We start from the raw sequence: 12,257 nt of genomic DNA, 5'->3' as shown, positions 1-12,257 counted from the left end.
TTTTATGGAGCAGCTGTCGTTTGCGCGCTGACAACAAATGCGTGCAAAGGATAGATGTTCCCAAAAATACTTTTTGAATTAAACGAAAAACTTTGACTGCTAAATTTAACTTCAGACTACTCTCTGCTTCAAATCAACCCGCTAATTAACCGAAAAACAAGGGTTTAATTTTTTGGAGCAGTTGTCGTTCTACGTGCTAAACAACAAACACACGTAAACGATAAATGCTCCAAATGATACCCTTAAAATAAAAAACAAAACGAACTGTTGCACAGTTATGGGTAATTCTGTTTAAATGAACATTTAAAATAACATAAGTAAATGGCACGCGCAGCGAATATGTATTCGTTTTTTATTAATAATAATTCTGTAAGTTTCACCCACTGTTGTAGTCGTCAATTTTATGACCTAAGTAAAAGTTGAAAAGAAATGGCAGTATGTATTAACGTCTACTTCCTTTTTAGGGATTCCAAAAAACCCGCTACGAAACTGCCACAATATTTTGTGGATTTTGCCAGCCATAGCAATGTCTACAACATCAAGTACAGAAACAGGCTGGCTGTGGACACCACTAAATACTTGAACATCCAATCCGATGAATGGCGCACTAAGACGGTAAGAAATGCTTTTATGCAGTAACCTAATTATCAGTTGCATTTATTTACAGGGTAAACTGGTGCGCAAGTTCCAGAAGAGCGCTCTCGACCTCGCGTACATTCACCACCATCAGAAAGCAATGTTCACTGCTATTATTGTGATACTGAAGAAGCTGTTGGACGTTGCACAAGCAATGGAAAAGTACCACATGGAAAGCATTGCAACTCTTTTGGCTTCCTGTCCGCCAGACAGTATGCCATCGTCTGATGAGGGCTACTGGATCGATGAAATATCAAATTACCCATCACACAACTCGCAGAAAATCACACGCATCATCGCTGACAACAAAAAGAAACAAGACGAAACGAAATTGCTGGAGAAAAATTCGCGAACTCACATTGGAACGACCAGTGAACTTGTGCCTACCGCTCAGCTGTTGCAAAGCGAGCTTACGGCAAGAACCAAGGCGTACAAATCCTTGTGGAAACAACTGACTGAGCTGTCAAACACGGTATCAATGTATAACGACAAAATTAAGGAACACTGCCTCTCCCTGATAAATGGCTTTGAACATCTCAAATCAAAGCTAAACATTGAGAAGATGACCATTGGTAAGTGTAGTTCCTTTGACAAGTATTAAGTTTTATTTCACAGTTTCTTGCAGCCCAGGAAGCGTTTTTTCCCATTGTCCAAGAAATGTCCACTGTTAGCACCCTCATCGCTGACCGATACCTGACCCAGTCTGAGAATGGACGTGATGTCACCGCTGCTTTGAACAAACTGGATATTGCCATAAACCTGGCTAAGAATGCGCTGCATGGTATGATCAGCTTATCTGTATTCGTTTCCCTAAAATATTGTGGTTTTATTTCATTTTGTCAGGTGACCATCCGGAAGTCCGTGATGACCCGCGCGTGGATGACGTAGGAGAAAGCGATTCAGAAATGAGCGCCTCGGACGATGACTAACAAGCTATTACTTACTGGTTTCCATTTCGCTGTTGAGCTTAGAAACTATATAAAAATTCTAAATAACGTAATCGTTTTATGCCTCTAAACCGCTTTAGTTATTAAATGCTTTCACCTACTTTATATTATCCCCGTAAATAAATCAAATAATAATACAGTACAGTAAACGGTCAAGGGTTTCCTTATACAGTATAGAAAACTAGGGGTAAGTATTTAAATGCAGTCAACAATTAACGATTTAATCAGTAACTATAGTAATATTTTTGTAAATTATTAATACAAAGTATATTTTTAGTTTTAATTTTTTTGCGGAATTTATTTACTTATTGTGACGTCACAAACTGCAGTCAGGAAGTCCAGTGGATAACTGGAATCCAAAATCGCTTTGCGGGACGCCTTTTACTACTCATCTCTTCCACTTCCTCCCGCGTTAGGGTTTTAATAATAAAACGCTAATCGCCCGTGATAGTACGTTGATACACTATCCTCCTTCATGACCGGCTCAGATCCAGTAAGGGACAGCTGCATACACAAGACGGCAACCGTTAGTCGCACAGGAAATCCATTGACATCCAGGGACGCAGCATACTTTACCATGTATTGACTGTCCGTGTGCGGAAACGCTCCGCAAATTACGAAATACCAACGGACAGTATTCCTTAACTTTGGAGTGACTGGGCATGTTATCCCTAAAATCAGATGGTAAACAATGAAAAACCAAACGCATAACGCAGCACGCATACCACACTACGCTATCAGAATGTATGCATTTTACCACAACATCAAAATTAGCAGAGACAAAAGGAACGATTTTCTTCGCAAGTTTTTTGATTTAGTAGCAAGTTTAAAATTAAAGTACGTTAAAAGTTGACCAAAATTCTGGCTATAGTTCTGCAACCCTATCACTGTTTGTAGATACCGACATATAAGTCATATCAAAATCTTTCTTAACGGAATTCCATGTGCGTAAAGCAATGCAAGATTATCGGCAAAGCGGAAATTTCCAATTATCTGGCCAACACGTACCAGCAGCGCAAGAGGAAATAAAGAGTTTTCTAATTCTAATTTCCATAACGTACAGCACCATGTGAAAAATGGCATAAACGACTTTCGTCAGCCGCAGTCTCCGCGGGACAGTTGACGGACAAGACAACGATTAAAGTAAAATACTTGCCGGCTTTACTCTCTACTTCCGCATAATCCCCACTTCGTTGGGGTTCCGACAAAATGTATAACTATGCGGAATGGGAATTCGGGCTTCAGACCGGAAACATTACAGCCCCACTTGCTTTAAAGTACTGTCGATCAATTTTGATTTTTCGTTGGCATTGAAATCATCCGGCATCAGCATCGGCGGAGTATATTCACATGGGTCAATTCATTAATCTGCAGCCATTCGACAAACATATACGAAATTTCGTAATAACAACGTCTCGCAGCACCAAGTTATGCAAACATGAACGTAAAAATTTTACTCGTTAAAGTTAAAACGAAAAAAACATGTTCGCAACTCGTTATGGACAATCGTTTAACCCAAATAAATAACCGTGAAAAAACATGCCGCTGATCACATTTTAACAAAATTTCACTGAAGGAGGCAACCAACCTGCAGATCGCGACATGTGGTACCAAATGGGCTATCCGTGAAATTAAAACCCGTTGAGCAGACCACATCCCGGTGACAGTCGATTGCCCTCACAGCATCTCTGCGCCCAACATCCCATACGATTCCCTAAAAGGTCAAAACAGTACAGCCTTATTTTTGCATCAGTAAAGTACCATGTACATTACGAACAACAGCAAGTCGTTCACGTGTAATTCCGATCCGTGCAAATTGTTTGCTTTTACGTGCACGCACTCATGCATTCATGCTGCTTGACTACAGACCCGCACATTTGCACTCAACCATGAATCACCACCGGCTGGTTACAGAATGTGCTCCGCGATTGGATGTCGTTCTTATTGTAACATCCGATTAGAAATATACTAGTGCATGTGCTGGCTTCTTGTATGTGTTCGAATCACGCATACACCTATACAAGTAGCACTGGTTAGCCAATGGCAATTGCGAAAGCGCTTTAGCGGTATAGATGTATGCGTTTTCTGCACATACCAGTAGCTAACGCACATGGACTAATGGATACAGCAGTGTTGTACAAGTAGCACTCACTTTGAAAAATCTTTAGCCGAAAAATATATCGTTCAATCTTTCCCAATTAGCCGCAGTCACTGACTAACCTGTGCGACGCACACGCATTTCTCTGACACCTCCATCCGGAATATGCCATATTTTCACCCATGACTGTCTTAGTCCTGCGTAACGTGTAAACCGATGTCCAGTTTTCCAGGTGCACATACGCGAAGCAGGCTGCGGTAGACCGATGGACTGGTGACATAATCCACGGGAAGACCTTTGCTGACACGTCCAGGCAGAATCCGCACTCCCGCTGCCCAGAGGCAACCGGGTTGTACAAGCCGGCATAACAGGTGGGCGTTGCAGCATTCGCACAACGTATTTGGTAATCGTTGCAGCGCATTTCATATTTTATTTTACAAAAGTAATAAAATTTAATTCAGTTCTATATACAGATTTTCAATAAATAATTCTAGTAAATAATTCGGAAGTTTAATTAATTTAAAAAAATTCTTAACATAACAAAATCTTTATTAATCAACATTTTATATTCCAATGGTGCTTCGTTTAATTATCACATAATGCTAATTTAATTAAGTCTCACCTTGAATAGTATCAGCCATAATATCCGACGTTAGTTGATTTCGCTTGATGAAAATAATTTCGATGAAAATAATTTCGACTGCGATTCTTCGTAGTAACTGACTGAAAATTGGCGTTGTGTGTGTAGCAGTTTGAAATGACAAAGTGATAAGCCTGCAGTGAGTTTTAAGCTGGTGCTTGCTGCACATCCGCCTTCTCTTCCCAACATCACAATGAATATAAATATTAATGTAACTGTTTTGACACAATTTTCAAAGAGACCGCCAAAAGTGAAGCCGTCCGGAAGTACTGAACTGTATCTTGCATGGCCAGATGGTATGTTACACTTTTTTACTGTTTTGCGGCATATTAATCAGCCGGTACAGCCGCTGTAAGCGCAGCATAGATGGCGAAGAAATGTGTGGAATTGCGCTATTACAAAGATATTATTATTTAATTAAATGTCGTTTTTGACATTAGTGTAGTAATATATGTATTTTAGGTTGCTGATACCTAGTTGACAAATCTACGATTACAGTGAGGTTTTTTGAAAATAAACTATAAATTACTTTACAAGAATATTAATTTTTGTTTATTACAGTGTGCCACTAATTACGAACGCTATAATTATTAGGTTCTTGTGTATGTCAGCCGGTAATTCATGCCGGCTATCGACAGAACAAAGGTCACGGCAGCCGGTTCCCACGGGGTCACACCGTGGGAAAAGCGCCTATACAGCCGTCTATAGTAGTGAGGTATACTGGCCTGGCGGCGCGCTGATATTATCCTGCATCGTTTTATGCCGCTGATTCTCATCGTGATCGTTTACATCTACATCATGGCAAAGCGTTGGAGAAATAAACGCGTGGATAACCGGGATACGAATCCCGGATCCAGCCAAAATACTACTGCTAGCATGAAACCGGTTAGTGACGGCGAGAGTATTGAGACGGTGGCGAAAACGAAGCGCTACGCTGAGTATGTCGCTCGAAAGTCCGAAGGGTCAGCTCGGAGACAGCGCAAGCTAGGTGAAGCCGTTCGTAGTGTTGACGATGACGTCGATGAGTGTGTTTATCTGTTGGACTCCGTCGGATGTGTATTTTGCCATGATTTATCTGGGCATTCGGATGCCGGTGTGGGTGGCCAATGTCTGCATTACCATGTACTCCCTGCAGATGATCTTTGATCCGGTGATGTGGCTGGTCAGCTTAAGATAATTGATTCAGTCGAGTAAAGCGTTGACCTTTCAGAATGACATGTGCGCGACGCTACAGTGTGTCTCATTCCACACTGTTAACAGCGGGTACGGTTTAAGAGTTCAAAGTGTGCTCCTACATAGTAACAACCAAAATCTACGTCTTCCCCAAAACAACGTAGGCGTAGCGAGATCGTAGAGGAAATGCGCTGCTATTTGGGAAACCTGTATGTGCGGACAAAGAATTTGAAGCCATTTAGAAGTATTGCTATTTTTTCAATGTCTGGGTTTTTTTCCCATCATTTTTATTACTCGTAGTATATATTGTGATATCGTGTCTCCGTCACTCTTCTGGTGTCGCGGTATGCGCACCCATATTGTGAAAACGTCCGAATGCGAATATAGATATATGGTAATACTTTTACGCTGGCACCAAGCTCGCACGTGTAAATCGCCTACTTACAATGCCGTGAAACTACGGTGTTGATTTAAATTGTTCTGCGTTATATTTTGCATTCGTTACAATTCGTCAGAAACCATCGAAGCCAACATTTCACAGTACGAAGCAGTGAAGCACAGACATTCGCGACGCCGCTTAAAAAGTTAAAACGTTTCAGTTTGTACTTTGGGACAGCAGCTCCAACCGCCCCAGGGCGAGCAGCGCAAATCATGTCAACAATCAGCTCTTGGAACTTTGAAGTTTGAGGTGATTGCGAGAGTCACGATACTTCTGGCGCACATTCATCATTGCGTTATCAGCTGAGGAGGGTTACACGGTGGCAGTATTAGCAGCAACGTGCAGTTCCACACGCGGCGCCTGATCTGAAAATTGTAACTTTGTTAATTTTCGCTCTATTTTGTACATAAGCTTGAAAACTCAGAATACTATTGCTATTAGGCAGAATAAGTGTTTTTTCGCTTTTTTTTATGGTTACGCACTGTGCGCGTACGTGGTTAGCATAGCCGCCTATGCGAAACCCTAAATGAGTCCTCCATAGACAGCTATGCTAACTGCACAGGCGCACAGTGCGTTACCATAGAAGAAAAGCGAAAAAACACTTGTTCTGCCTAATAGTACTTAGTATTCTGAGTTTTTCAAGCTTATGTACAAAAATTTAGAGAGAAAATTAACAAAGTTACGAATTTTCGAAGATCGGGAAGTCAGCCGCGTGTGGCATGGGCCACCGCACGCGTACGTTGCTGCTAAAGTACTGCCAGAAAACTGGCCCGTGTAGAAGCTACCTCCTCAGAAATTTTATTGCGCAATGATGATGTAGTGCACCGTAAGTATGGGTCGGCCAACTTCGCCTTTGCCGTCCATTTGCCTTTGCCGTTTCAGTTTGCCGTTTTCAACTTTACCTTTACCTTTGCCTTTGCCGGCGGAAAAGCCTTAGCACAACAATTTGCCGTTTCAGAACGCCGTCTCAAAACGCCTTTGCCGTTTGGAAAACCAATTACCGTTAACACATTGCCATTTTCGAACTTCTCTTGTGCTGTTCTTTTTCTTTATACGTTTTATACGTAATAAATATAATTTTTCGTGTGTGTGTGGAAAGAGATATGTGGAAAGGATTTTCCAGTTGAGTTTTCATTCATAACGTGCTTACGAAAACAAATTTTGAAATTGCAAGGTCAAACAGAACATAAAGTTCTTAAAAATTATAGAGCACTTTCAATATTGTCTGACGTTCGTAGAAGTTATAACATGATACGCAATGTACGCAATGTAAGTTGATCTTATAGTCGTGTGCCTAGTAAATGTACCACAAAATAAAACTGAAGTTGCAGAAGCGGATGTACAGCATCCTGTTTGCTCAAAAGAAGCTGACCGCGGTGTTGCGGAAATACAGTAATTTTTAAAAGTGAGGATAGTGAGTGCTGAGTAGAAAGTAAACGTTGATTATTGGGCTTTACGTTCAACGTTGATTATTGGGCTCTTCAATTGCCCCCGGATGATTAATTTCCCTCATCCGTGTAAAATGGGTGGCTACGGGACCTAGTCTGAAACATTTCTTCGGAAATACTTCGGAGGCTGTCGTGGCAGCTGTCCCGTAGTTATCGGGTCTCCACCGTCCTGCGCTCTGTAAGTACCTTTCTCCCAGCGTTCCGTTTTCTCCGTTCTGCCGTCAGTTTGTAACCCACAGTTGCCATGACGTGGACATGCCCCGCCTGTCATCTTATCTGCAAACGCCAGGGCAGCCATTTCGGCAGCGGAAACTGCCTCGAGCGCCAGGCGCAGGGATATGGCCGCGCCGATGGGCCTTCCCAATCGCATGCCCACAACCTACCTCCGCCTGCAGCTGGGACGTCTCCTCTACCTTTCATACCGACCAGAAAGAAAATCATGCGGCGCATACCGAAAGCAGCCCGGGCTCCCGTCGCAATGGCATTCACAAAGCTAATGCGGAGCGCCACATCTGCCAATGATTCTCAGTCATGGATGAAGCTGCTATCCGCTCCCTCAGCGATCCTTTCTTCCAGGAGACAACAAACATTCACGGAAAACATCCCTCACCTCCTATATCCGTGATCGGATCGCTAAATTCGAAAGCGGAGAGCTCGATAGTGAAGAGCCCGTCGCCCCAAAGAACCATCGGCGCGCTACCCCCGAGGACGAGATTCCCCGTCGCGTTGGCATGCAGATCGACGACTTCAACGTCAGCGGGGCCGTACGCACTCTCCTTTCGTCGGATTCTGTAGCCAGCCCAACCCCAGAGGTGATAGAGAGCATGCAGCGCAAACACCCAGCAGCTCCATTACCCACTGCCCCCAACGATCCTCCGGCCATGACATTTGTCCCGCTCACTCCCGCGGAAGTCCTGTCAGTTTTGGAGAGCATGCCACGTGGTAGTGCAGGTGGCCTTGATTTTCTGCGCCCGCAGCACCTGTTGGACCTGATCGGTGCAAGAATGAATGACGCTGCATCTGACCTGTGCGATTCACTTACGGACTTGTTGAATCTCCTACTAACGGGCAAAATTCCCTCTGATATGGTCCCCCTGCTTTGTGGCGCCCGGCTCGTCGCACTACGCAAAAAAGACGGAGGACTGCGCCCGATTGCTGTTGGGAATGTGTATCGTCGCATTGCCGCTAAGGCGGTGGATATCCGCATCCGGCCAATTACATCGGAGTTCCTCCAACCACATCAGCTTGGGTCAGGTGTAAAGAGGGGCGTCGAAGGCATCATCCACGCGGCAAGAGACTTTCTCCTCCAGTACAGTAATGACGTTAAAGTCCTACTCAAAATCGACTTCACCAACGCTTTCAACTGCATCTCACGCGAGGAAGTATTAAAGATATCAGCTGAAGTTATTCCAGAGTATTATCCCTTCATTAAAATGTGTTACGGGTCATGTTCTTTGCTGTTTTTGGGAGAAACAGTAATTTCCTCCCAGTCTGGCGTGCAGCAAGGAGATCCACTCGGCCCAGCCTTATTTTGTTTGGTACTGCAGTGTGTCGTTGACATATTGGATGTCGATTTGAACGCCTGGTATATGGATGATGGGACACTGGGAGATAAACCAGCGAAAGTGATCAGCATTTTCCAACAACTAATATTAGAAGCTGCGAAGATTGGCCTGACTGTTAACATCGCGAAATGCGAAGTGTTTTTGTGCGGTGGTACTGAAGCAGAAAGAGTAACGGCCGCCAGCGACTTCACCAGTCTGTTCCCTGGCATTGCCATTGTATCAGCAGATAAACTTACACTCCTCGGATCCCCGCTTCTACCAGCCGCCGTAATCCCGACGATCGACGAAAAGATCAGGCAGCTGGAGATCATGTGCGGCCGCCTGCAGCTGATTCCTAAGCACCATGCGCTGTTCTTGCTGAAGAATTGCTTAGGAGTCCCGAAAATAGTGCACATTTTACGCACCTCTCCAGCCTGGATGTTTCCCAGCGAGTTGTACAGACTGGATCAGGTGTTCCGCGACGCAATAGAATCCATCACTAACGTACGGATGGACTATCCGACGTGGCTCCAGGCGTCCCTTCCCGTTCGTCTAGGCGGTTTGGGGATCAGACGCACCGAGAAGCTAGCTCCCTCTGCTTATCTGGCATCGGCTTCCTCGTTGCACCCACTGATCTCCAAGCTGTGTCCGACGCTTAAGCCAACGGATGTAACCGTAGCCACTCGTGCCTGGAAGGTTATCGCCAACACAGACGATCTCCCGGCGGAAGCACTGCGACACGTTCAGAAGGCCTGGGACACACCTACGACGCTACACGCATTTTCTAGGCTGACCTCATTGCGCACCACAAAGGATGAGGTCGCTCACCTGAAGGCTGTTTCAGTCCCGGAATCCGGCGTATGGATCCATGCACTGCCCGCAGCAAGCCTCGGTAATCTGCTGGAAAATAATGCTCTCCGCATCAGCGTTACGTTGCGTTTGGGTGCACCAATTGTATCCCCGCACGTGTGCGTGTGCGGTGGATCGGTCGACGAATTAGGCCGGCACGGACTCCGTTGCAAACGATCTGCCGGACGGCTGCCACGACACGACGGTATCAGTGGGGAGCTCACCCTAGGACTAAAGACAGCCGGTTTCCCAGCCAGAATGGAGCCGAAAGGTCTTTCAGCGAAGGATCGCAAAAGGCCGGATGTGATCACACTCGTACCATGGGAACGCGGAAAGCCGCTGGCCGTCGACGTGACTTGCGTGGACACACTTGCAGCCTCTTATATCGATCGCACCTAAGTGAATGCCGGGGCCGCAGCTGAACATGCAGAAAGAGCGAAACTGACGAAACACAGCTGGCTGCAGCCACGGTATAACTTCATGGCGGCAGCATTCGAAATTTACGGACCGTGGGGAGATGGAACAAAAAGGCTTGTGGATAAGGTTGGAAGCGGTATGGCCACCGCCACAGGCCAGAAACGTGCGAAAGAGTTTTTTAGACAGCGACTCTCTATCCAGATACAACGGGGGAATGCGATTTGTGTAATGGGTACAATTCCCGATCAGGATAGCATTGAGGAAGTGTTTCTGTTATGAGATTAATGTTTTCTAGTACTAAGTTTGTACTTGTGACATGATACTTATTAAAGGTTTAAGTTAGATTTTTAAAAAAAGTTCATACCATGGTGACATAGCGGTGTATTCGGCAGTGATGTTGACTTCATTAAATAATGTGGCGCATGGGTCTTCCATAAGTAATCTACAGCTACTGTTATCCTATGAATAAAAAAATATACTCGAATTCGACCCTTTGCAAATGATGGGAACAGATATGATGGATAATGACCAGAATTCCATTATTTCTGACGATGGAGCCGGTATTGTTTGTACTGGTTCTATTAATCGTAAAACTTGTATTTTGATTGACGCCGGTACTGCCAGCGAAAATGGTCGTGACGATATCATCGGTGTCAGAAGCTTCTCTGATACAGATTCCGATTCGTAAGTTTTGCTATGCGGTGACGACAATAATAATATCGTTAACGGCGAATATCTTATCGATAGGGATGATGAAGATCTAGTCTGCGTCGAACCTTCCAAGGATGAACAGCCATTTATTGCTCCAGTGGGAATTTTTGCCCTGAACGGAAGTTCGCCAGTTGAAAAAGCCGGCGAATCTCACAGCACTCTGGGACCAAGATACAAATGGTAGGCATCCGGTGACTATTTCGTTTAACGCAAGATTTAAAAAATTTTAAATTCTTAACATAGTTAAAATTTTTTCTAACTATGTTTTTTAATGCAGTTTACATGCCTATGCTAAAATTTGTATACTGTTGACTAACTGAACTAGCGAAATTCGGTCGTACACAGTGAATTGTGCCGTGACCTTACAAGTATTATGTGAGTTAATTGCACTATATTGCAGTCACGGATATACGCTGTTCCGCAGTGGGGCATCGGTTTCAGATATTCTCACCGCGCTCACTGACCCGGATACCCTGGAAGTGTTCGGAGCCAGCAAAGTGCCGCTTATGTTTCAAGGTTCTGGACAGTTTGCGAGAAATGAGAAATTTGAGAAATGAAAAAGATTACAAAAGAGGTACGAATGAGGAGACATCTAAGCATATCCGGCATTACCACATGCAGATATCATGCATAGCCAAGCGTCACAAGGGATTTAACCCGACTACCGGATTCAGTGTTTCGTATGACTCCAAATGGTTTCCGATGGCAGCGGCAGACGAAAAGGAATACGCTCAGATGTTTCGTAGCGGTCTTTTGTTCTAAGTGCTAATGCCACTTGTTTATACGTAAACGTAAACCGTAAACCTGTTTGTAACGTAAACCTAATAATTTGACCTAATAATCAACCTAATGAGTTGACTCGCCAGGTAGTTAATTAGCTCAGTAATTTGCGCCAGTTGACTTTAATTATTTTTTTGCTATTCTTAACTCTGAGATTCCGACCTAACAATATCAAATTTTAAAACATGTTGGCAACCTTGTTGGTAATAACTTTAACAAAACCATGTACAGTACTAGTGCCAAGATAAGCCGGTATACATGTTACTGTAATACAACATGATGTTAATTATCTTATCCTGATATTATCAATAGATTCATATATCCTTACGTCCTTATTTTTTGGAAATTATCTCCTAAATCAAGATTGATTTTTTCAATAAGTTCATAATTTTATATAATAAGGCATCGCACAAACGTTCCTACCTTTATCTTTGAGAAAATCTTCAGTTTTGGAGAAGGTCTAAAAAAATTTTAAAAGTTGTAGTACTTAAGGATTGTTAGTACTTACAGGTTGCTAGTTTTGGAAATTATCTCCTAAATCAACACTGATTTTTTCAATAAGTTGTTAATTTTAT

At 43.6% G+C, this 12,257-nt stretch overlaps 2 protein-coding genes across 2 annotated transcripts; both read left to right on the top strand.

Moving 5' to 3' along the window:
* Window positions 1-464: 464 nt before the first annotated feature.
* LOC129599831 (uncharacterized) lies at window positions 465-1,565 on the top strand (the record flags this gene model as incomplete). The annotated part of the gene is made up of 4 exons (XM_055498161.1): window positions 465-615; window positions 668-1,208; window positions 1,262-1,417; window positions 1,480-1,565. Coding segments are annotated over 4 exons (934 nt in total), but the record flags the coding sequence as incomplete, so codon positions are not given.
* Window positions 1,566-7,372: 5,807 nt separating this feature from the next.
* On the top strand, window positions 7,373-10,508 carry LOC129599816 (uncharacterized). Its single transcript, XM_055498143.1, has one exon. The coding sequence runs from the start codon at window positions 8,113-8,115 to the stop codon at window positions 10,171-10,173; it is 2,061 nt and encodes a 686-aa protein (XP_055354118.1). The 5' UTR covers window positions 7,373-8,112; the 3' UTR covers window positions 10,174-10,508.
* The last annotated feature ends 1,749 nt before the right edge of the window (window positions 10,509-12,257 follow it).

The sequence above is a fragment of the Paramacrobiotus metropolitanus genome, unplaced genomic scaffold (genome assembly GCF_019649055.1).
Source record: "Paramacrobiotus metropolitanus isolate TYO unplaced genomic scaffold, Prichtersi_v1.0 Parri_scaffold0000155, whole genome shotgun sequence".
NCBI lineage: Eukaryota > Metazoa > Tardigrada > Eutardigrada > Parachela > Macrobiotidae > Paramacrobiotus > Paramacrobiotus metropolitanus.
This window is presented reverse-complemented; position numbering and strand designations above follow the sequence as displayed.